This window comes from Lissotriton vulgaris, chromosome 5, assembly GCF_964263255.1.
Source record: "Lissotriton vulgaris chromosome 5, aLisVul1.2, whole genome shotgun sequence".
NCBI lineage: Eukaryota > Metazoa > Chordata > Amphibia > Caudata > Salamandridae > Lissotriton > Lissotriton vulgaris.
Window position 1 is genome coordinate 1,945,768,423 of NC_141693.1, and position 26,546 is coordinate 1,945,794,968.

General features: G+C 46.7%; 1 protein-coding gene across 1 annotated transcript in view; it reads right to left on the reverse strand.

Annotated features, from left to right (window-relative positions):
- The window catches only part of LOC147717828 (junctional adhesion molecule-like), a 132,614-nt gene that overhangs the window by 33,234 nt on the left and 72,834 nt on the right, over nt 1-26,546 (reverse strand). The window contains exon 4 of the mRNA XM_086919883.1: nt 11,154-11,510. Coding sequence (XP_086776009.1) covers nt 11,154-11,510 — 357 coding nt within the window. The remainder of the gene's footprint in view (nt 1-11,153; nt 11,511-26,546) is intronic.

The following is a 26,546-nucleotide window of genomic DNA, read 5'->3' on the forward strand; positions in this document are numbered from 1 at the left end:
AGTATAAATCTGTGACCAGATGCAGTTGGAGGATCCATGGGACCAACAATGTGAATCCCAACCCTCTCAAAGGGAACTCCCACCACAGGTAGTGGGATCAGGGGGGCCTTTGTAGTACCACCTGCCTTACCTCTGGCTTTGTGAGTAGTACAGGATCGACAAAACTCAATTGTGTCCTCAGACATGTGAGGCCAGTGAAAGTGAGGTACAAGCATGTCCCAGGTCTTAATTTGGCCTAAATGTCCTGCTAATGGGATGTCATGTGTCAGTGTTAATAGGAATCCTCTAAACGTCAGAGGCATAGCCCACCTCCTGGTAGCACAAGGCTTGTGGTCTCCACCCTCTGAATATAGAAGTCTATCATTCCAGTAGATCGTGTCAGACTAACTGGCACTCCCAGCAGCCTCAGCAGCAGCTTGTTGTCTAAGGAGTTCAATAGAGGGGCAGCTCCTCGGAGGAATCTATCATCTTGGCGGAAGGTGGACAGAGAGCGGTGCAGTCAGAGGACAACACTAGCCAAATAGACTCTCTCCTGCACGAGATGAGAGTGGGATTCAAAACACTTGATGTATGATTTGACAACCTGGACAAACATATTGTTGAAATGGGCTCCAAGATACAGGCGCACAACAGGCGTCTTGACGTGGTGGAGTCCCGCACCTCGGACTTGGAAGACGGAACAGCGCAGTCGCTTAAGCGACTCGAACTCGTAGAACGTATCATCAAAGATGTCGCCATCAAGAACGAAGATTTGCAAGCGTGCATTCACCGAAATAACATTCGAATCATAGCCGTGCCCAAATCCACTGCTACTGACCGCATGGACACTTTTGTAGAGACAATTCTGATTGACCTCTTTGGTAGAGACTCCTTCACCCATGGCTTTTTGGTAGAACGTGTGCATCGCTCGTTGGGGCCCAGGCCCAATCCTGGTTGCCCACCCAGGCCCATCATCACTCGCCTCATGAACTTCAGAGCCCAGGACACTGCTCTCCATCTGTCTTGTGAAAATGCCGAAACCATACGGCAGGGCTCCAAATTTTCATTATGTCCAGACTTCACCATCATGGTCCAGGAGGACCGGGCCAAGTATAAGGGAGTCAAGGCCACACTCAGGAATCTAGGCCTGAAGTATGGCATGCTGTACCCTGCTCATTTGCGAGTCGAGATCAATGAGTGGGCCCGCATCTTTGACAGTCCCAAGGAGGTGCAGGAGTTCTGCCATACATACAAGCAAAATAACAAGTGGCCTGGTGAAGAAAGTAGACTCTCCCCACCACAAAGTGGCTCAGATGTGAGTATGGAACTTTTTTCCAGATCAGGAACTGGTTGAACTCTCTCTTAGGCATTTCTTTTCATAGATGACTGGTAACATTGGGATTTAGTTAATTACATACATATTTCCTAGATGCCACCCGGCGGTAAGAACGTAGCCTCTACCCTGTTGGTGTATACCGTGAAGTTGTTCTGTGAATTACGAATGTACCTTGTTTGGGCTTTTTGCATTATCTTGATGATTCAATTGGTACTATGGCTTTCATCAATATAGTTGATATTGCCTCTCTGGTTGGGCGGGGGGGCTGGGGGGGCCCTAGTTTCACTGGTTTTAAGATTCACTGGTCAAAAATGCGTTTGAATGCAGTCATGAATAGCATGAATATACGTTTGCTTCTCTTCAAGCTTTGCTTTTTACTACCCACATGTCCCAGTTAAGACACAACTCCGGCCCCTCAGATTTGTCGCTGATGACATGGAATATCCGAGGCCTAAATAATACACGTAAGAGGCAACAGGTAGTGCATTATTTAATCCGTCATGGACATAGCCTTCCTACAAGAGACCCATTTGTCCACAACTGATAAATCCTGCTTTGCCACTAGCTGGGAAGCCCATAGATACTATGCAAATTTTAGCAATTACACTAGAGGCACTGCCATTCTCATACACAAAGGGGGCCCATTCAGCCTCCACTCTATTATCCTTGATGTTGAAGGTAGATATATAATTGTAGTCAACACATTAATGGGACAACAAATAGCGATGGTGTGTGTGGGGTGATACAAGATGATACAGATGCCCACAAACCCCTTCCTCCTTTCTACCTTGCACTAATTGGGTCCACCACCCATAATGGGTAAAGACAAAGGGTGCCACACGCAAATGCAGCCCAAACTAGACACGTATACTACTGCCTTGTCGGATTCTATGAGGCTGCCTGCTGTGTCCACCCCTGACCATGGTCATCTGAAGTCCACAAAGGTGCTGAGGATCTTGCAGGCACTACAGTCCTCTTGGGAGGCTGTCAAAGCCAAAACTGGGGAGGTGGGCGCTGATGTCACTCTCTTTCACCAGGTTCTGCAAAATGTGGTGGGAAGCGTAATCAAGGTGGAGGGTCTCCGACCTAGATGATGTAGTGGCGGACCTTAAGACAAAGGTGATAAAATTGAGCTCCACTAGCCTCCCCTTGGAGGCCAGGGCTGAGGACGCTGAGAACCGGTCCTGTCATACAAACCTTCATAGTGTTCCCAGAAGGAGCACAGACATCAGCCCTGGAGGAATTTTTGGAGTTTTGGCTTAAATCCTGTCTCAGTGGTTTGTGGTTGCTTTATCCCAGAAACCCCTGCTGGGGGCACCCCCAAACCCATGATTTCCTGGATTTTGAACAATGGGTACTGAGACAATACCATGCACGTAGAGTGCATGCAGAGGACCCTGACCTTTCAGTCTACTCATATCACGGTCTTCCTGGAATACACTAAGGTGATCCAGAAACAATGTAAATCCTTTGATGCTATCAAAGCAAAGCTGACATAAATGTCCCTGCTATGCATGTTAATTTTCCCAGCAAAACTAAAGGTAGTCTTTAACTTCTGCTCACACTTCTTTGAGACTCTGGGAATGGACCACGGAAAAATCAGAACTCCGATGCAATAAGGCTCTGAAATTGGGACCCAATCAGTCTCAGACATCCAGCTGAACCCAGGCACCCAGAGCTGAGCAGAGACCCTAAATCCCGGAGGGGCTGCGTCCGGCATAAACAATTTCCAGAGTCATTGGACTCAGACCATAACTGCACCGCGGGAAGAGAGACTTCACAACGGCTTTACCCAATGACCCCCATTGGCGGGAGTTGGGCCATCTCAGAGGGGGAGGGCTCACCTAGATGAGGCTGCTTGACCTGGAGCAATGGTTTGAAGATGATATTTGTCCATGGACTCTACCCCATGGCTTCAACGGGGGGCGCCTTACAGGCTCTGATGTATATTATAAAGACAACTGTAGACGTCGATTGGAATGAGATCCTGCATAGGAGAAGGTTCACTTCTAATGCCTTGTAATGAGCTATGTCCTTTTTCTATTGTTTAAGTGTTCAGGTGACGGATGGTTCTCATGTGACAAGGGAGGACTTTGGAGGGAGTCGATTTTTTCAAGGGTATATGTGGGTTTCGGTTCAGTTCTTTCACTGTTTTTCCAAGCAGCCACAAGCACACACCATATCCTCTTTGTCATGCCGTTGGTTGAGGGTTACTCCCGATGTGCATCCACACCACACATACCCATGCTAAGTACGGACAAATTTTAGGTAATCCCTTGGAACTTTAATGGCCTTTTAGATCGCATTAAAGGCACCATAGTCCTCCAAATTGCCAGGCAGCTAGGGCCAGCTGTACTTTTCTTACAGAAAACCCATTTTTGTATTTTGGACATTAATTGCCCCCTCGGATGAAGATTTGGCTATGACAGGTCTTTTAATCTGGATTCACTCAGAGGATTCAGGGGAGTGGCTATGTTCCTTCAAAAGCACTCCCCCCTCACAGTGACACAGATCACTCATGACCTACAATGTCGATAGGCAGGCATTGAGGGGATGCTCAAGGGGAAACACCACACCATCCTTGGCATCTACATACGTCTCCAAGAATCCGCACACACCCTAACAGGAATTGTGGCGGGGTTCCCTGCGGGATCACTATCCTTGGGGGGTTAAACATTAATGCTGTACTGAACCCTGAGGCAGATGCAATGGAAGCACCTCTGAAACATCACCTGGAGAGACCTGTAATGTTCAGGACATGCATGGATTCCCTGGGGCTTTGTGATGCGTGGAAGGTCTGGCACACCTCAGTCTCATTCAAAACCCTTTTCCGTATTGACCTGCTGTTCTTGCCCACCGCGAACAAGGTTCATACTACGGCAGCAAGCATTCTCCCTAGAGGGATATAGAATCACTCCCCAGTCTCCCTTTAGTAGATTCCCCAGTGCACTACAAGCAGCCAATCTGGCGCCTCAATGCCTGGTTCCTGACAGATAACTAGTTTGTATAACATCTCTCTGCAGAACTCCCAATTTCTTACTAACTCAACGAAGGCTCAGTAGCAATAACAGGCACATTATGGGTGACCAGTAAGGTGTAGTCAAGGCCTATCTTAAACACATTGAGAGCCAAAGGTACCGCCAGGTGACTAATCTCAAAACCCGAACACTGAAACTGGGGGACAAATGTGCCTCCGACACCTCAGAAATATTTTCCGGCAATTGCAACTCGACAGAGTCCTATTGTGCTAAACAGCCGTGTAGGAGGCTTGCAAATGCTGGAGAGAGACTATGAGCATAGGGACAAAAGTAGAAATCTTCTAAATTGATGGGTCAAAAGGAAGGCAAGGAAAAAACTAATCACAAGCACATCAGGGCGTTCTCTCCACCAGTTCCTAGAGAATGCCGCTGTCTTTGCGAATTGCTATCCAGCGTTATATGCTCAAGGTCCCCAGCCGGCCCGGAAACAGGAGAGGCCTCTCCGTACCAAACACCTTGACCTCCTGAGGCCGAAGCCGGGAGAGACGCATCGCTTAATTTTAAAACTTTGATTGTACTTGTTGTGATTTTAAACAATACTTACCTTCACTCTCCCTTGGGCACCACCGCGCAGCGGTTTAGAACGCTGCCGCGGGATACTTTCTTGTGTTGCCACCATTCCCCGGGACACACAGGCCACGCCCACTACCATCAGGCCACGCCCCCCCCCCCTTTTCAGGGTATTTAAAGCGCGCTGATTCACTACCGCGATCCAGAACACCTTGACCTCCTGAGGCGGAAGCCGGGAGAGACGCATCGCTTAATTTTAAAACTTTGATTGTACTTGTTGTGATTTTAAACAATACTTACCTTCACTCTCCCTTGGGCACCACCACGCAGCGGTTTAGAACGCTGCTGCTGGATACTTTCTCGTGTTGCCGCCATTCCCCGGGACACACAGGCCATGCCCACTACCATCAGGCCACGCCCCCCCTTTTCAGGGTATTTAAAGCGCGCTGAATCACTAGCGCGATCCAGAACACCTTGACCTCCTGAGGCGGAAGCCGGGAGAGACGCATCGCTTAATTTTAAAACTTTGATTGTACTTGTTGTGATTTTAAACAATACTTACCTTCACTCTCCCTTGGGCACCACCGCGCAGCGGTTTAGAACGCTGCAGCGGGATACTTTCTCGTGTTGCCGCCATTCCCCGGGACACACATGCCACGCCCACTACCATCAGGCCATACCCCCTCCATACTTCCTATTTAACATGTGCATCTTCCGGAAGCGCAGCGGACGAGCGCAGCGGCGCGCCTAAGGCAAGCCCGTCTGCGCCCGTCCGTGACCAGACCGTGGCCGGGGCCAGGCATGCTGTCGGCGAGGATGCATAAAAGGGTAGGATTGTGTGGTCGCGGGAAAACCTGCGGCCTCTCAACACCACGGCTGACGACTGCGCTCATAAGACTGACCTTGGGACTGCCGCCCTCCCTCAGGCTTGTGGGGCTTGTGGGTTATCATTGGGAGCGATGGACGCCATGAGGGTGGAGGGGTTTTCTAAACCCAAGCCACCGATTAGCAGAGGTCTCAGAGCTGGGCTTCTGAATTGTAGATCTCTAGTCAAGCATGCAGACGATATCTGGCTGATACTGGCAGGGCATCAGTGGGATGCTCTGTTTTAACAGAAACTTGGCTCAATGAGGATAATATGACCGCCATCGCGCTGGCAGTACCCTCCGGGTATAAAATATGTTTCTCCAACCGGATAGGCGCAAAAAGAGGTGGGGGTGTGGCTGTCATATTTAAAGAGCAGCTTACACTAACCTCTTCCGCCCCTACTCTTCTTCAGGGACTGGAGGGGTTACACTTTTGCTTTCAGGTGGGACCCCAGCTATCCCTAGCGGGACTAGTTATATACCGCCCTCCTGGTGGGGAGGATCCCAACCTGACTACTCTGATGGATACTATCGTTCAGAGCTCCCTCCTTTATCCTCAATTTCTCGTTGTCGGGAATTTTAATATCCATTTGGACAGGGAGGACTGTGTCCCTGCAGAAATACTGAGGTCCACATTAAATGCAGCCAATCTGAGACTCATCAACGAGGGCCCCACGCACAGAGCGGGCCATACGCTTGAGTTAATATTCTCTAATATTAACAATGTGGCGGCAGAGGCGCCATTACCGTTAGCTTGGTCAGACCATTCACTGATTCCATTTCAACTAAAGATAGCGTCTGACAGAACTGTGACAAGCAAGTGCTCCTTTATGAAGAGACAATGGAAGAAGCTAGTCCCTGCTACTATGGGCCCAGTTCTGGCTCATAACACACCTACTCTTACCTCAAATGTCAACACAGACGCACAGTTACTTAATGACTGGGTCGGGAATATGGTGTCATCCATTGCACCGGCAACACGCGCAATATCTAAGCGAGATTCCCCATCCGCTCCCTGGTTCTCTCAGGACCTCAGAATACAGAAGGCTGACTGTAAGAGGTTGGAGAGGCTTTGTAGGTTAAATTACGGACCCCTGGAAAAAGTCCGATACAAGGAAGCATCCAAAAAATTGCATAAAGCCGTTAGAAAGGCAAAAAAACAGTTTTATGCTGAATCAATTCAGCAGGCAGAACATTCGAGCAAAGAAACCTTTAAAGTGGTACAGTCTTTTTTCAAATCTAGGTGTGTTGAGAGGGAGGTTCCCCCGTCGACCACGCTGTGCAACAGTATCTCAGACTTCTTTGACTCTAAAATTAAACAAGTCTATGAGTCCTTCGGGCCGGAGAAGAAAACGGTAAAAACGGATCTGGTTGTTAAGGTGGAGGATGGTGATACTTTGACACAATTCCATCCGATAGCTCTGAACGTGGTTATGCAAGAACTAAGTCGCTGTAAGTCAGGGTCACCTGACGGCCCCTGTCCTCCTAAACTTTGGAGCACCATAGCTGATTTTGTGGCCCCCACAATACAGCAGATATGGAATATGTCCATCTCCTCGGGGGTGTTCCCGAATATATGGAAACATGCCACTGTCCTCCCGCTAAAGAAAAAACTAAATGGGGACCCCAAGGACCTTAGCAATCTTCGTCCTATTTCTCTGTTGGCAGCACCAGGCAAAATGCTTGAGAAAGTAATCCAGCGCCAACTGAATAAATTCATTGAAGAAAATAAAATATTACATGAGACGCAATCAGGCTTTAGACCCGGCTTCAGCACTGAGACAGCACTAATTGAGGTGGCAGAGTCAGTGAGGTGGTCGATGGATTCAGGAGACTCAGCGATGCTGGTGCTCCTGGATCTGTCGGCTGCTTTTGATACGGTCGACCACGTTAGACTGCTGTCGCGACTGGCTGAGATAGGCATCCAAGACCAGGCACTGGGGTGGATACAGTCGTATCTGACTCAGAGAACACAGAAGGTGGCGCTGGGGACCGTTTCTTCAACACCTAAGGCCCTCAGCTGTGGCGTCCCTCAAGGATCGGCACTTAGCCCATTATTATTCAATATCTGCCTGGCTCCACTCTTCACGCTGAATGCCAACTGGGGGGTCAAGGCTATTTCATATGCCGACAACACCCAACTGGTGTTTCCATATTCTGAGGTGTCGGAGGCGTCCTTTTCGAGTTTCAAGGGCTGTCTCCAAGATGTGGCATGCTGGATGAACACAAATAAATTAAAACTTAACGCTAACAAGACGGAAGTGATCTTTTTTGGCAAAGGCCTCCCTCCTCCATCTGAACTCTGGTGGCCGGCGGAGATGGGACTGGCCCCTTCGCCTAGCCATACGGCAAAAAATCTGGGGGTGCGGTTGGATGACAATTTGTCCTTTGCCTCGCACATCCAGCAAGTAGTTGGCTACTGACTGTGTAAGCTGAGGAATCTCCGTAAGATTCTGCGACTCTTACCAGAAAGCTGACGAAAAACAGTAATCCATGCCACAGTGACATCTAGGCTGGATTACGCAAACGGCCTGTATCTGGGCTTACCAAAGTACCTTATACAGCGGCTGCAACTGGACCTAAACGCGACTGCAAGACTATTAATGCGGATCCCTTTCAAGCATTCGGTCTCTCCGCACCTTCTTTCACTTCATTGGTTACCAGTATCAAACAGAATCAAATTCAAGGCACTTACGCTGGCCTTCAGATCTCTGTATGGCACCTGCCCAAATTATCTGAAAACCCGGTTGCCAAGATACACCCAAGCTCGCTCTCTCCGATCCAATGGCTGCGTTCAGCTTGCAGTTCCTCGAGTAAAAAGGGCTTGGCTGGGAGGACGTACTTTTTCGGCCAATGTGGCGGCACTTTGGAACACCCTGCCCCCAGCTCTTCAGCAGGCCCCCTCCGAGCTCTGCTTCAAGCGGATGATGAAAACTTTGCTTTTCACCCAACCGCGCTAGGCGCTAATACCCCCAGTCCTCGTGGTCAAAACCTGTTCTTTTAGCGCCGGGACACCTCCTTGCGAGGTAGCTGTTCGCGCTTTATAAAATTACGTATTATTATTATTATTAATATATCCCTTGCACAGCTCGCGAACTCCTAAAGAGATTACCCATATTCCCTTTTAACACTGGGAATAAAAACATTAAGCCATCTAGTGTTTGAACACGGGCAAGATTCCGGGACTGGATGGATTCCCTGTGAATACTACTTTAAATTCAGAGATATCATTGTTCCGAACCTACTACATCTGTACATGGAAAGAACACAAAGAGACTTCTTCCTACCCCAAATTGGACCATGCAACAATAGTAGTGCTCCTCAAGGAAGGCCAGAAGGGAGACAACTATGCCTCCTATTGTCCTATCTCCTTGATCAATGCTGACATAAAAATATTGCAGATTAGGTTCCAGCAAGTCCTGCATAGACTTGTCCTCTGGACCAATGCAATTTCGTGCCTAACCGTAGCACTTGTCACTGTATTAAGCATGCAAACATCGTGCTGGCTCAAGCCCATTTCCTACAGGACTTTGAGAAGGACCTGCACCTGGACTGTCGGTATGTCTGACTCTTATATTGAGAGCCCTTGGCACAGGTCCTGATCAATGGGGTTCTCTCACACATGTTTCTGATCCAATGGGGAACCAGGAAGGGTTGCCCTCTAACCCCCTTCTCTTCGCACTTGCATTAAAACCTGTAGCTAAATTGATCCGCAGCGATGAACAGGTATAGGGATGGAACTGGGAAGGGTCAAGCGAGGAAAAGAGCGTCCTGTACCCGGATCTCCAGACATCAGGACCCTGTATTCGAGAGATTCTGCTAAAGGTATACGAGGAGACCCCAGGTCTTCGGCTCAACTGAGTCAAATCCCTATTGGTTCCATTGAAGCAAGACAATAAGATAATCACCTGGCATTCCATTATATTGATCTGCTACTTAAGTTGTAATTATCTGGGGGTCTATATATCCGTAGTGCCAGAGCTCACCCTTCTCCTAAGTAAAACCAATGCAGATCTCTATAAATGGAACACGTTCCCTCTGAACATCATGGGTAGAGTGGTGCTCATGAAGATGATGGTACTGTAGACCTTTCTGTATGTACTGCAGATCTTCCTCCTCTTCACCCCGAATACCTGGTTCACGGATATATCCGTCTTGTTACGGTCTATTCTGTGGAATGGACAACTCCCCGCATAGCCTTAGACAAATGCTAGTGATTGGTTTATGGTGGTGGGTTCGGGCCTCAGACATCAGATCGTATTACCACGCTTCCCTACTCTTGGTTATTAATGAGTGACTGTGTGTGGGTTGTAATGACCCAGTGTACCAATTGGTGCTGACAGCACTGGGGTTGGATAAGGTGCTGCAATACTTATATGGTTCACTAATTCCCAACCATGCCATGGAGCCTACAGTAACGGTACTACAGATTTTGCAGGCTGCATGTAAGTTCACAGGATGGGTCACAAGACTGACACAGCAGACACCGCTATGGTGTGGTGACTGGTCGCAATACCACGCACAGTTAGGGGATTTGAGAAGGTGGATTAAATTGGGATCATTACCCTGGGGCACATATTGCATGGATCATACATGCTATCATTTCAAGACCTACAAACCCAATTCAAACTGTTAGACACTCAATTTCACAAATATTCACTAATGGGGTACCAGCCCAGTGGCGGTCAAGCTACCGTTGGGTCAACTGGGCCAGGGGGCTATTGTAATTAATAATATTATATCCCATGAGACGATTGTTTTGTAATTTATATTTAGGACACAATATTTATATCAGACAATATTTCTGCATATGATATTCTGGAATTACAATTTAAATTTGGAAATCTTTACAATGTTTGCAAAGCTGTTAAACTGCATTACAAATTCTGAAGTATGTAAAAGAATAGCACTACAAGTTAGTGCAGTCAATGTGATTATATAAGGGATAAAGTACCCCCTGTTGTACATTATAAGAATATTGAAAGTCATCAAGGAGTTCCATAGCCATATTGAGGAACTATGCAGCTTCTTTATAAGGTTATGGAACTCTGAGGTGACTTACATTATCCTTATCATGTATGCTGGAGGTACTTTAACCCATACAACACCTTTACCATAAACCACTTAAAACCTTGGTACATAAATCTTTCATCATTACAGTTCTGTTGTCTTTTCTTTATAATTGGCGACTGGGTGCTTCACAAGTCGTTGGTTTTAGAGCTATTAGAGATGGCCGTTTATACAGGGATTGCAGGATCCCATGTATTATAATAGAATAATAACTGCCCACCTTGAGTATGGTGAATTTTATGGCATTGGATGCTCGAGGACTCGCAGGTTACGCAGTTTGGACAAGTAACGGGTGTGCCTATTTAATGATTTTTTATTAAATCAGCAGATGCCATCTTGAAGATTGCCGCTTACCCTCTAGCAACAGCAGTTGTGTCCCGTTTCCACGCCCTTTACGATTAATCATGAAGAGCTCCACCTCACAAATGTATGTTCCTGCGTCATTGGGTTGCACATCTTGAATTTCTATGTCCGCCTTCTTCTGTGAGGTGAAGATGGTGTGGTCTGGCATGAAGACCCTACCGCTGAACTTTTCACTGCTGTTGGTCACCTCGGTCATAGAAGAGATGGAGGGATTGATGAAAAACCATTTGTAGCCACCGATACTAGACTTCTCGCGGCTATTGTAAGAGCACTGTAATGTCGCTGTTTCACCAGCTCTCACATTTATATTCCTTGGCTGAGAGACAGTGACTTCCTGTAAGGAAATCCCTGAAAAAGAAATGAAAATACATTAAAAAAATGTCATGAGAGTTATACTGACAAGAAGCTAGCGGAAGACACAACCATACAAAACTAGACATGTTTCACCCACGCTCTCGTTTAGCTATTCAGCCTTGATCATAAGCCATCAAAATCCACTGGGGTCATGTTAATCCTAATGCACTTAACTCTATCCAGAATGTAACTTTGTCACTGAAGTCCAGCATGGAGGCTGATCAAGATTTTATGCACATGGATATACGATTTTTGTTTCAAGCATTAAAAATTAACTTTTCAGGGTAGACCACAAATTGTATAGGAACAAAATGCCAACTGTACCCTCACCTCAATCAATCAATCAATCAATCAAAGCATTTATATAGCGCACTACTCACCCGGAGGTTCTCAAGGCGCTGGGGGGAGGGGGTCCGCTACTGCTCGAACAGCCAGGTCTTGAGCTGCTTCCTGAAGGCGAGGTGGTCTTGGGTCAGGCGGAGGTGGGTCGGAAGGGAGTTCCAAGTCTTGGCTGCCAGGTAGGAGAAGGACCTTCCTCCTGTGGTGGCTCTTCGGATGCGGGGGATGGCAGCGAGGGTGTGGCTGGTCGACCGAAGCTGGTGTTTGGGAGCGTAGAAGTTGAGGCGGCTGTTGAGGTATCCTGGGCCTTGGTTGTGTAGGGCTTTGTGTGCGTGGGTGAGGAGCCGGAAGGTGATTCTCTTGTTGATCGGGAGCCAGTGCAGGTCTCTCAGGTGTCCGGAGATGTGGCTGCGGCGGGGGATGTCCAGGATGAATCGTGCTGAGGTGTTCTGGATCCGCTGGAGTCTTTTCTGGAGTTTGGCGGTGGTTCCGGCGTAGAGGGAGTTGCAGTAGTCCAGACGGCTGGTGACGAGGGCCTGGGTGACCGTCTTCCTGGTCTCGGTGGGGATCCAACGGAAGATCTTACGTAGCATGCGCAGGATGTTAAAGCATGACGAGGAGACGGCGTTGACTTGTCTGGTCATGGAGAGGGAGGAGTCCAGGATGAAGCCCAGGTTGCGTGCGTGGTCTGTGGGTTTGGGTGCGCTGCCCAGGGCGGGGGGCCACCAGGAGTTGTCCCAGGCGGAGGGTGATGATCCCAGGATGAGGACTTCCGTCTTGTCCGAGTTCAATTTCAGGCTGCTGTTCGTCATCCACTTGGCTACGTCTGTCATCCCTTCGTGCAGGTTGGTTCTGGCGGTGGCGGGGTCGTTGGTGAGGGAGAGGATCAGCTGGGTGTCGTCGGCGTAGGAGATGATTTTGAGGTTGTGCTGGCGTGCGATGGCTGCGAGGGGGCTCATGTAGACGTTGAAGAGTGTTGGGCTGAGCGAGGAGCCTTGAGGAACGCCGCAGATGACTTCGGTGGCCTCCGATCTGAACGGGGGAAGGCGGACTCTCTGTGTCCTTCCGGCGAGGAAGGAGATGATCCACTCCAGTGCCTTCTCTCGGATTCCGGCATTGCTCAGGCGCTGTACTAGGGTGCGGTGGCAGACAGTGTCGAAGGCCGCGGAGACGTCCAGGAGGATGAGGGCCGCTGTTTCTCCGTTGTCGAGCAGGGCTCGGATGTCATCGGTGGCTGCGATCAAGGCGGTCTCGGTGCTGTGGTTGGCCCGGAAGCACGACTGCGAGAGGTCGAGGGAGCCGTTCGTCTCGAGGAAGGTGGCCAGTTGCTTGTTGACGGTCTTCTCGATGACTTTTGCCGGAAACGGGAGCAGTGAGATGGGGCGGTAGTTCTTGAGGTCGGTGGGGTCGGCTGATGGCTTCTTTAGTAGAGCGCTGAGCTCGGCGTGCTTCCAGCTCTCCTGGAAGGTAGCGGTGTCGAAGGAGGTGTTGATGATGTCCCGCAGGTGGGGTGCGATGACAGCGTCGGCCTTGTTGAAGACGTGGTGAGGGCAGGGGTCTGTTGGCGATCCGGAGTGGATGGAGTTCATCGTGCGGACGGTGTCTTCGGTGCTGATCGGGGTCCAGGCGTGGAGGGTAGATGTGTGGGGTGGTGGTTCGGTTGTGGCGTGCGTCGGTTGAGTGCTGAAGCTGTTGTGTATGTCCGCGATCTTGTTGTGGAAGTAGGAGGCGAGGGAGTTGCAGAGGTCTTGCGAAGGGGTGATGTCGTTGTTTCCGGCGTTGGGGTTGGAGAGCTCTTTCACGATGTTGAAGAGTTCCTTGCTGTTGTGTGCGTTGTTGTCCAGTTGTTCCTTGAATGCGGTTTTCTTGGTGGTGTGGATCAGTTGGTGGTGTTTTCGGGTGGCGAGCTTGAGGGCAGTCATGTTGTCCTGTGTTGGGTCTCTGCGCCAGGTTTTCTCGAGTGCTCTGCAGTTCTTCTTTGAGCTCTTGAGTTCGTCGTTAAACCATGGGGCTTTCTTGCTGCCTGGTCTGCTCGGCGGGGTCTTCAGAGGGGCGAGGTCGTCTGCGCAGTCGCTGATCCATTTTGTGAGGTTGTTGGCGGCCTGGCTAGGGTTCGCTGTGCAGGTGGGGGGTGCTGGTTCAGGGAAGTAGCGAGCTGGTCTGCAGTGATCGTGTTCCAGCTTCTTCGGGGAACCTGTTGCTGGTGGTGGTGGATCGTGTTCTTTCTGTAGCTGAAGTGGACGCAGCTGTGGTCCGTCCAGTGGAGTCCCGTGGCGTGGCTGAAGGCGATGTCCTTGCTGGAAGAGAAGACCGGGTCGAGTGTGTGTCCGGCGCAGTGGGTGGGGGTGGTCACCAGTTGCTTGAGTCCGAGGTTGGCGAGGTTGTCCAGCAGGGTGGTGGTGTTGCGGTCATTGTTGTTCTCCAGGTGGAAGTTGAGGTCCCCGAGGAGGATGTAGTCAGCGGAGAGGAGGGCGTGTGGACTGATGAAGTCGGTGATGTCTTCGCTGAATTGTGTGCGTGGTCCCGGGGGTCTGTAGATAAGGGTGCCTCTGAGGGTGGTCTTGGGGTTGACGTGGATCTGGAAGTGCAGGTGTTCGGCGGGTGTGAGGGTATCGGTGGTGTTGGTCCTGATGCGGATGGTGTCCCTGTGGATGATGGCGATGCCTCCTCCGGTCTGGTTGACGCGGTCCCTCCGGATGATCTTGTAGCCGTCCGGGATGGCGATGGCGATGGCGATGTCCGGAGCTGAGGAGTCGTTCATCCAGGTTTCCGTGAGGAAGGCGACGTCTGGGGCTGTGGTGTCGAGCAGGTTCCAGAGCTCGATGGTGTGTTTGTGGACGGAGCGGGTGTTGAGCAGGATGCACTTCAGGTGGGTGCTGCTGGAATTCGGCTTGGTGGGTGCAGGTGTGGCGTGGGTCCAGTTGCAGGAGAACTTGCAGGAGTGGCAGCTGAAGGGTCCGTGGGTGCGTCTCGGCGTGGATCGGTAGCAGCCCGGGGTTCGGCCGGTGTTGAGTGCGTTGAGTTCGGTGGCGTCGTAGGTCCGTCGGGTCGGCTTCCGTCGGTGGGGGCCAGGGGTCCTGGCACTGGGCGCAGTCCAGGCACGGACGGGCACAGACGGGCTTACTTTTGGCGCGCCTTGGGCGCGCTTAGGGCGCGCCCGCTGCGCGTCAACGCTGCGCGTTTGCCACTCTGCCATATGAGGAGAGTGGGGGGGTGGAGCGAGGGAGGGGCAGCTGGGAGGCGGGAGTGGGGCGGCGAGTGGGAAGGGTTCAGGTGGAAGGGAGCGGGCCGCAGGGGATCAGCGGCGGGGAGCGGGGAGGTGGAGGGAAACGCGGCGGGGGCACAGCGGGAAAAACGGCGGACTAAATAAAGAAACACCTGAGTCATACCACCCGTGGTCAGTTCTGCAGAACCCATAAAGATGCTACAGACCAGTGGATCCCAAAAAAAATGGTGGTATTTATGCAGCATCAACCTTGCTTCAAATAAAATGAGTACAAATGGTAGACCATTTATACCAGAATGGTATTTGGACATAATATCAAGTTATCCATATCGACCTAAACAAATATTGTGTTTTTAATAGGGGTGGCCGGGTTAATCTGCTCTGCGGGTGGAGTTTGCAGAATTTTATGACTCCACTGGTGAGTGTGGAGTTGAGCAGAAACTATGATTCCATCACATGGAGGAGTTTCCCCTTGCCGCCCACCCCTAGCGGGCACATGGACAGGGTGGCAGGCCCGCTGCTTCGGCTGAGAAGCCCGGTCTAGACAGGTGTCTGAGCGGAGCTTCCAATGGCATCTCAGCAGCAGACCAGCATCCAAGGCTACCTGGAGAAGAACAATATCAGAGCCCTGCTGGAGGTAAGTCGAACCGGGACGGGCTCGCCTCCACCAGTGCCCACCACCTGGTGTCTACGGCGGCCCAGGGACTCACGCTGCCCTGTTGTGCAGGGAGCCATCAGAGCGTGCATGCGATGGGGAAAAACCAAGTTCCCACCTGCCCACCCCCCTGGTACACTGCCAGGCTGCTTCTGCACTCTCTGATTGGAAGTTGCCGGGGTTGTCAGGTGTGAGGTGGCTGTTTTGGGCATTGTGTTTTACCCCCTGCGCTTCTCTGAAGCGGTCACTGCAGATGCTCAGGAGGTGATCATACCTCTGCGCCTGTTGCCAGGTGACTGGGGCTGGAGATGGAGCGCATACAGGTGAGATGGCCCTGCATCTGGTGCGGACAGCTCGGCAGCACAGTTCGCTCATTTGAGTTCTATTTTCCCACTGTGAACTTTTGAGATGCTGTCCGAGTGGAATGCTGCTTTCAGCAGGTTGAGTTGGTCTTTGGGGTAATAACTGATGGCCTTCATGGCCCTACAGTGGTCCGTTGAGGAGGATGGAGGCAGATGGAGTAAGACAAGCCAGGCTTCCACTCCAAGATGGCAGCCTCCTGCTATCTGAGGCACAGGATGCAGACAGATTCCATGGCAGGAGCAGAAGGCTCAATGGTTGGCCTCTGTACTTCAGCAAGGGGCAGTGGAGCTAGGGGGGCTGCAGGTTGTGCGCCTAATCCAGCAAGCAGCAGTAGCATGCAGCATTGTATGCAGTTACCTGTGTAGGCAACGTTTGTCATAGATCCGATCTCCCACGGTGACAACAGTGTATGGCGGAGTAGAGCTCCGCGGAATTCCACTTAGTTTTTATACAATGCAACGGAATTCCACGTAATGGAACTCCGTGAACTCCGTCCACCCCTAGTTTTTAATATTGTGACACTTTGACATTGTGGTGCGGAAATATTGTGGAAATAAATGTAGCTTTTTAGGTAACTAATATTGTTTGCTAGAACGTATATGTCTTTAATATCGTTTGCAATAATATTGTTGTAAATATCTGTAGTAAGTAGGCACTTCACAACGTAGTTACTTGAAGAAGAAGATTTATTTCCTACAGGTGCTGCGCAGCAACCAGAAGAGAACCAAACAAGAGAAGGAATTATTATTCCACCACCAAAAATGCCTGCATCATACATGATAATAGAAAGAGGCTACCACACGTGTGGTCAGAGAATTGGATAGAGTATACCGAAGATGATGGAATGTTAGCATTTACAGAACATGGTACATTTAATGGTAGAATATTGCACAATTTGCGAACTCGCGAGAATGAGCTAGACCCCAGACCAAGATTAACACAACATGAAGCCCTAGAAGAGCTAGAGACAGAGGCTTTTGAGCGAGATAGATCTCAAGGTGACAGAAGTTTTAGTAGATTTTATCCCAGATTTCCAAAAGAAACTCGAGATAAGCAAATGAAATAATGCAGACAATCTATGCTAGTTGAAGGATTATATCCTGTTTTTACCACAGAATAACCTACTGGAAGTAAATGTACTGAGAAAACAAAATGTTTAATGACTAGTGGTGGGGATTCAGATGATGATTATTTAGAGGATTTATTAATGAATAATCCGCCACTTTATCAAGAAGAAAGCAATAGAGCTATCCCTGGTGCTCCGTTTCTACCACCTCCTTTGGTTCCACACATTAAACATGAAACCTCATTGGAAAAAGTACTACAATAAAGAGAGAAAAATGCATTAAATAAACAGCGTCATGAGTTAATTCAGAAAATCACCCAATTAAATACAAGTCCTGAAGCTTTGACAATACCAGTAACTATAGGTCCCATAGTTCCACTATATGTAGATAAGCAAACTAGTCCTAAAATTCCCGTTCTAACTACACCCATAGTACAGTCTAGGAAAGAAACCCTAATAGTTGATGACCAAACAAGTGAGTGTGAGTCGCTAATTTCCTTGATGGATTTACCTATACGGGAACCAGTGTGTGACTCAATCTGGAAAATTACTCCTCGATGTGCAAAGGAAATTCAGATTGAAACATCCTCAGGAATGAGAAGTGCAATTGTAGTAAGCCCAGACAAATTGGAAAGGTGGACCCGAGACATAGAAGAGCCAAAGACACAGCCAAAGGTATTGGAAATATTCAAATTAAGGGTGGAATTAGAAGAGATGGTAGCTGGAAATGTAGGATTCGAAAGGTTAAACTCTTTTAATGAAGAATAATTGTTGTTTATATGCAGAAGTATTATTTGAAATACAAAAATATATCATGAGAAATTGATGAATTTGGCTTCTGAAATGGGAATTGACATTGGCAAATCAAAGGTATTACAGAAACCATATAGAGCTGAATTTTCTGACAAAGATTTGGAAAACATGAATGTGTCAGGATGAAAATTGCAGATAAAGGAATTGTTGTCGTTGTTACAAAAATGGGGAGATCGAGACAAATGGAAAGCCAGATGGACTAAGAAAAAGGAAGAATCCCAGGCAAATAGAAATGTATCTGAGTATTTACTAAAAGAAACAGAAAAGGCTGAAAGGTTGTATCCAATGAGAGAAGTGCCGGGAGGAGGTTATGTACATGTCCCATGGTCCCGACAGGATATATTATCATTTACTAATGACTTCCCAAAGCTTAGAGAAAAACCTGTTGAATGGCATCGGCAAGTTGAAAGGTTTGTGAAAGTTTCAAAGGTACTGTTAAAAGATCTAGATGGTTTATTTGACATTCTTGTTCCAGCTGATTTGTGGACTGAGTGTAAAATTACAGTGGATTGGCCAAATGAGGAATACCCTAGAGATCCAAAGACAGTAGCCCTGTCAGAAGAAGTAATGAAAACGTATAATCAGGTAATAACCTATTTAAAGGGAAAGATTCCCCCAAAAGAAACAGACTGGACAAATATAGACAGAACCACTCAAAATAAAGATGAATCTGTACATACATATTGTGAACGCCTATTGCAGGTATTTAAACAGTATAGTGGTTTAGAAAACATTGACAATAAGGAAATGACACATTTTAAATATCGTTTTGTGTCCGGACTAAAACCAGAAATCTCCCAAACGATTAACGAACATAGATTATGTTGGCAAGCAAAGCCTGTCGACGAGATTCTCAAGTATGCAAAATACTGTCAGGATGAAATTGATAATAAGCGAAAGAAATTAGAAGAAAAAGTAACCTGGGCTCAAGTAAAAATGGTAGAACAACAGGAACTTCAGTTAAGTCAGCAAGCAAATAATCAGAAAAGAGGGGATGGCCAAAGTGAATAAAGTGGAGGTAAACCCAGAGGAAAGATGAGTAAAGAAGAGGCAAAGAAATTTTTTCCCTGTCATGGGTGAGGAAAATTGAGGCATTGGCGGAACGAATGTAAATTAATACAGAATAATAATGTCCAAAATCAAAATTGAATAAATCAACAGATGCAGAATGAGGTGTCAATGAGACAGCCGCAACAGGTAATACAGAATCAGTTACCTCATGCCCCTATGCCATATTTTGTGAATCCAGCCAAATACAGTGTGGGCACCGGATTTCGGGAGAGAAGTGGTAAGAAAAATAGTGTAACATCGCAGTTTCTTTTGCAGGATACATTTTTCGAAACAGAGAACTACTGACGGTGCCTGAGAGGGGTGGGAGAAGAGGAATGCGTACTTGCCGCATCCTTACCGGTAGATCAGTCAGGTCCTTACATTGAGGGAAAAGTGGAGGGAAATGATGTCACCTTTTTGTTGGACACTGGTGCTCCTGCGAGAACAGCAGACATCCCAAACCTACCTCTCTCGGGAGAAGCGATCCAAGTAGTGGGCGTTTCTAATAAACAAATTAGGACCCCTGTCACAGAGCCAATGGAAGTCTGTATCAGTAATTTTAGAGCCATGCGCAAGTTTGTAGTGTGCGACTCTAGCCCTGTAAACTTACTAAGAAGGGATTTACTGTGCAAGATGAATTGCACAATCTTTTGCACTCCAAATGGTGTTGAAATTCAGACTCCAGATGAAGACGGATTGTACAAAATGATGTTAGCCAAACAAGAAACAGAAGTTAAAAAGATGTTCCTAGAAGATTTACCAGAAGAACTGAACACCTTTGTGAATCCTGAGGTATGGGATTTTTCTGTAAAAGAAGTAGGTCTGATAGCAAATGTCGATCCCATAAAAGTGACAGTGAACGAAGGGGCAGTTTAGCCAAATATTCGACAGTACACAATGAGTCCTGAAATAAAAGCAGGTGTCGCAAAAGAAATAGAGCGTTTGGTTGAACAAGGCATTCTAGAAGAAATAATGAGCAGTCCTTGTAATTCACCTATAATTGACATAAAGAAACCAAATGGAAAATACAGGGTGGTCCAAGACCTTCGAAAAATTAATAAAATTGTCGTCCCCTGTTGCCCAGTAGTACCGAATCCAGCAGTAATTCTGTATCAAATACTATGGAGGGCAGGATGGTTCATAGTAATTGATTTATGCCATGATTTCTTTTCCATTCCATTGCATCCGGACAGCAAGTTTTTATTTTGGTTCAAATTTGACGTTCCACACGGGTACACGGAAAGCCCATCCATCTTTAATCACTGGTGCTGCCCGGACAATCTGTTCTGGTGCTGGTGCTGGCTGTTCTGGTGCGGAATATCGATGATCTGTTAATAGCATCGAGAACCAGAAATGACTGTACGATTGATTCCATTGCATTATTGAACCATTTAGCAGAGGGTAGACATAAAGTGTCTCCTGAAAAATTGCAATACTGTACAACCTCAGTCAAGTATCTGGGACACCAGACAGAAAGAGAGGTTAGAAAAGTGACATCCAAAAGAATCAAAATAATTCAGAACATGAAATTACCCCAAACTCAGAAAGAAATCAGAATGTTTCTCGGAGTTGTAGGTTACTGCAGGCCGTGGATTGTGGGATTTGGAGTGCTAGCTAAACCACTGATTCAGCTGACAAAGAAACAGGCAAAAGATCCAGTTGAATGGGATGATGAAAGCATGACTGCTTTTCTATAATGACGCAACTGCCTGTGAGAAGCACCAGCATTAGGAATGCCTGATTACTCAAAAGAGTGTGCACTATTTTGTGACACAAGAGACATTTGTACTCTCTCAGTTCTAATCCAGACCCATGGGTTAATGCGACGCCCGGTGGCATATTTTTCTGCCACATTGGACCCAGTGGCATCAGCATTGCCAGGTTGCCTAAAATCGGTAGCTGCAACTTGCATGAGTCTTGAGCAAAGTGAATCCATTGTCATGGGACACCCTGTAACAGTATATGTCCCACATGCAGTCCTGATTCTGTTAACTTGAACACTAACTCAGTACTTAACTCCTAGTCGGATGACCAAATATGAAAGAATCATTCTTGGTTCAGAGAACGTGACCATAGTCAGGTGTACTGTTATAAATCTGGCGACCTTGTTACCAAATTCACACTTTGAAGAAGTAAGGGAGGAAGTCGAACATGATTGTATCGACCTCACTGAATTCAGTACTAAACCACGCGCAGACATACAAGAAGAACCTTTAAAAGACCTAGAACATGAGCTATTTGTAGATGGCTTGTGTATGCGCCATGAGGAAGGAGGAATAATTGCTGCTTATGCTGTGTGTACATTATCTGGTATAGTCGAAGCATCCTATTTACCAGGAGTCAAGTCTGCACAAGTAGCTGAATTGATTGCTTTAATAAAAGCGTGCAAAATTGGGAGAAATTGGAAAGTAACCACTTACACTGATAGCCAGTATGGGTACAGGGTTGTGCATGACTTTGGCCAACTATGGATGCAAAGGGAGTTCATGACTTCTTCAGGAAGGAACCCCTATTAAAAATGGACAATTTGTAAAAGAATTACTTGAAACAATTCAATTGCCAAAAGAATTGGCCGTGGTCAAGTGTGCTGCTCACCAATCTAGATATTACAATGTGACAGCTGGTAATCGTTATGCTGACCAAGTGGCCCAACATTGTGCCAGATACAGAATGGCAGTAAACAGGAAAAATCGATGCATGTGGAATCAGCTGCCACCTTATGCTGCTGAGAGGATTAAATACATGGGAGGGAGGGAGGGAGGGATTTTCAAAACGAAGCAGAACCCAAAGAAAAAGAAGATAGGGAGAAAATAGGGTATCAGATAAGACCTGAAGACGGTGTGATAGTTTACTTATATGAGAGACCAGTACTACCTGATTGTATGCTTGCACCAATGGCCAGGATGTACCATGGGAACTCACACATAGGCAGAGATGCTATGATAAGATTGTTCAGACAGGATTGGTTTAATGCAAAGTTCAGGAACATAGCGGAGAGTCTTTGCCAGAGATGCTTGATTTGTCAGCAAATTGACCCTGGTAGGAAAACTGCGGTTTGTCCTGGGAAAATTGGGAAGGCAGAAGGCCCATTTATCAGATTACAACTTTATTTTATTCAGTTAACTGTTTGTCGAAGATTAAAACATGTTCTTGTCATCGTATGTTTATTTTCCAAGTGGGTAGAAGCATATCCAACCAGAAGGAATGACAGCTTAACTGTAGCCGAACTATTTTTAAGAGAGCTCATTCCTAAGTTCGGTTTTCTAGTAACGATAGAATCAGACAGAGGGTCTCATTTTAATAATTAAATAATTCAACTAATTTGTGAAGCATTCAAAATTGAATAAAAACTGCACTGTGCATATCGCCCAGAGGCCTCTGGAGTGGTAGAACAATTGAATGGCACAATCAAAGCAAGATTGGGAAAGATGTGTGAATCTACCCAATTGGAATGGCCTTATGCTTTACCTCTTTCCCTGATGGGACTCAGAAGCATTCCAGACAATAAAACAGGCTTGAGTTCCCATGAAATACTTATGGGAAGGGTAATGAGGCAGGCAAGTGTGCCAGGACACAAGCTGTTAACTATATCTGATGATTTAGAGTTGGCTGACCAAATGTGTTCTATCTCTCACCAGGTTGGGGAAGACGCTGTTGCCAGACAATCAACTCCAGCACATGATTTGAACCCTGGAGATTGGGTAGTGATAAAAGATCACACCCGGGAATCTTGCCTAGCACCAAGGTGGAGACAGCCACGCCAAGTGATACTGGTTACCACCACAGCTGAAAAGTGCAAGGGAATTCCAAACTGGATCCATGCCATCCATACCAAAGGGTCACAGAACCTGACGAAGTTGAGGCTGAATGTTGCGCAGCTGAAGGGTCTCAAGAAGTTGATCCTGAAGTAGTTGACGAAGAACAACCAAGCACCAGTCAGGATGAATGGATTCCAGTGGTTGACATACCGGAAAAAGAATAAGAACAAGAAGCCAAATGTATTTAGATAGTCAGAGTGATAGTGAGGATGAGACAGGAATAGAAGAACACACTCAGATTACAGAAATCCAAGCTAATAGTAATCTTGAGAAGGACCAGGTGAGCAAAGAGCAATATACTCAGACCAACGAAACACCCACCGGAACACCTGTGTCTGAGGAGGGACAGATGAGTATTAGAGAAAACGCACAGGCAGAAGGCAATCAAGAAGTTACAAGACCTGTACATGACAAGACAGGATTAGCAAAACGGGTTCGGAAAGAAGAACAAATTCCAGGCCCAGCAAAGCAATGTACTGAACCATGCCAGACTAGTGTAGAAGAACCCATCCAGGCAGAAAAGTCATCAATAATAAGCCATGGACAAGGTCAGATAGAGAGGATACTTGAAGACAACGAAAATCAAATTGTGCCACAACTCAAAGAAAATAAAAGAACATCTGAAGAATCCAAAAGCACAGTACCAGTTAAAAGACTTAGAAAAGGTGATATATGGCCTGGTTTTGATAAAAGACTGAAATATCACCTAGTCACAATAAATGAAGAACCTGAACAAGTTGATGAAGTAACAAATCAAATCGAACCATCAACAAGTAATCAAAGAAGAAGAAGTCCACGCTTGAAAACACTGAACAATAAATTCAAAGGTCCTAAATGGACTTATGTTATTCTCGAAGAATTCGAGAATCTGGAAATCAGTGACGAAAGTGATGAAGAATTGATTGCTGATCAATCTATCGAAGAAGTGAGACCAACTTGAGATAAAATTCACAGGTACATTCTGTGTAAAGTTTACAAAGAGGGGTTAAGTCTCCTTAGTCAAAATGGCTGATGCTAGAGTTACTGGAAACTCAAAGGACAGGATTCATCAATATCATCAAAGAGGTGATTGATGGAGCAAGGCTTCATACGTACAGAAACTTGCTTGTACTCAGCCCTCTCTATAACTAATTAATCAACCTGTTTTGTTTACTAATATTTGCATTGCACAACATATTTAGTATCTAAGGGGAGCTTTCCTATGTGCTTTTAATAACATTAACCCGAATGCATTCAAATGGCCGCCGAAAATGCGGGATCGTTTCTGCCCATGCGTCTGCCACATCTACGTGGTGTGACACATCCCTGCTTTGGTGGGAATTTCTTGCATCTGTGCACTAGTGCCAAGATGGTTCCTTCATGTCTCACACACTAAAGCACCTGCTATTGCTTCAACTAAACTTTGTTCGTTCTGCTTAACTATTAATGCTATAGTAAAAATAAAGTAATGGGGTTAGAGTAAAACTAAGTGGTAAACAGTGCATTCATTTATTTTTGTATTCTAATATGTTTTTCTTTGACTTTGTTACTAGCTCGTATTTGGGCCTAAGGGTGACATGAACAGCCATCTTGAAAATGGCTCTGCGCATGAGCCGAGAACTTTTAGAAACCTCAAGCAATGGCATTGAACTGGTGCCAGTGACTGTCTTTCCGGCAACACGCTTGGGAACCACGAATACAGAACCTGGGAAAGGAAAAGGACTTGAAACTTTGTATATTGAAATTAAATAATATTGCTGGGTGGAATAAAATCATGGGAAAGTAAATTATGGGCAGGAACTTGATCAATATAAAATGAAAATTACCTCATCTTAATATGGTGTGATGACCTCTCCAGGTCTTTCTGACCAATCACTGAAGGAGAACACATAGATTTGCAACATTTAGGGGTGGTACAATGCCTTGGAAAATGGTATAACTAAGGTAGGCTTAGTTAGAGAAAATTGTCCAACTTGTCTGATTATCTGACCTGTCACTGACCCAACGCATGCTATAGGCGATCGAGAGCAGCGGTGCTGGTGGAGCACTCTGTCAGAAGAATTGGGGTGTTGCTGAGGGAGAATTATCAATTATCCAATATGGGTATCAGCATTTGGCGTAGAGAGGGGTGTGACGCTGGCATTGCACTAGTGGAGGTTACCTGTCCTGATCTGCACATGTTCTGTCCTGTTGGCACCTGATTAGTCAGGAGCCCTATCTTTGCCCCAGCATGTGGCCAGGGTTGGTCCTCACACCATTGTAGGTAAATATAATCCATGTGGTATGTCCTTGTGCTATTTCCCTTTCTCACCCGTCCCAGGTACCAATGTCTAAAGGTGTTACTGTGATTTCTTGCAAACTTTATGTCCTATTAATCATATTCTTACTTGTAAAATTTATAGTCACTGTATTGTGGATGCTGACACAACAAAACTTGCATAGAAAAAGTGTTTAAAACTTCTCCTGAGTCTGTGATTATTTCAGGAAAGGTAAATTATTAAATGCTACCTATTATGCTAACTCCCTTTTTGATCCCTAGGACTAATAACAGAGGTGACAAGGATTGGTAAGTCATGGTGTACAGGTATAAGTCCTAAAAGGAATTAAGGAACAGATAGGCTGTAAGTAGAAGCAGGATTACTAGTTCAAAGTGTGAATGTTTATGGGCCCAGGTGAATATGGTAATTGAGTTGGTAGTCCCGCGCGCCATCACTGTTAGGCAACTTAATAGGTTGTAAAGTGGAGTTCTGATATTAAAACTCTTCTCTGCGCCAGAACATACTACACAATCACCCACTTACAAATCATTGCTTTATCCATCTGAGGCCACCAAAAATACTCTTGTAACCTCCTTTTAGTAAGGGTCTTTCCCAAATGTCCCTCATGTGCTCCTCATACTAAACGTAACCTCAAACCATCCGGAGGAACCAACCTGTCACCATGCCCCAATAAACCATCTTCCACAGAGAGTTCCACAGAGACCTTCACAAAAGTCTGCAAAGCATGGGAAACATTTGTTTCTCTACGCCAACCATCTTTTACATACTTAATGAAGCAAGAAAGCACATAGTCCTTAGCAAGTTTATCTCTCCATTCCTTTTCACTAACTGCAAACATGTTATTCAGAACTAAACTTGCAACAAAACATTCATCTTCATCATATTTATCCAATTCACAATTATCATCAACAGGAAATCTAGAGAAATAGTTAGCTCTCCCATTTTTGTTGCCTGGGATATATACGATACTTCAAAATCATATTGTAACAGCATTGTAGTGGGGGTTCCTCAAGGTTCCATCCTGAGCCCCCTCCTTTTTAACATCTTTATGGCCCCCCTGGCGGTGACGGCGGAGTCTTTCGGCGCCCGGATTGTCACCTATGCTGATGACACCCAGCTCCTCTTTGTAAGCAACAAAGATGGCCTGTTCGACGGTGCCCAGGTCAAGGGCTGTTTGAGCGCTGTTTTTGAGTGGTTTGGACGTCATGGGCTGAAGTGCAACTCCGACAAGTCGGAGTTGCTCTTCTTTGGCTGTACCTCTGAGCCTGATTGGAAACCCTGGTGGCCGCAAGATATGTTTCCTCCCACTAGTTCATCTTTGAAAGCCAAAAATTTGGGAGTTATGATTGACAACGAGCTATCTTTCGGACCGCCTATTTCATCTCTTACTGGGAAATGTTTCGGCATCCTTCGGATGCTTCGTAAATTCCTCCCTCTAGTTT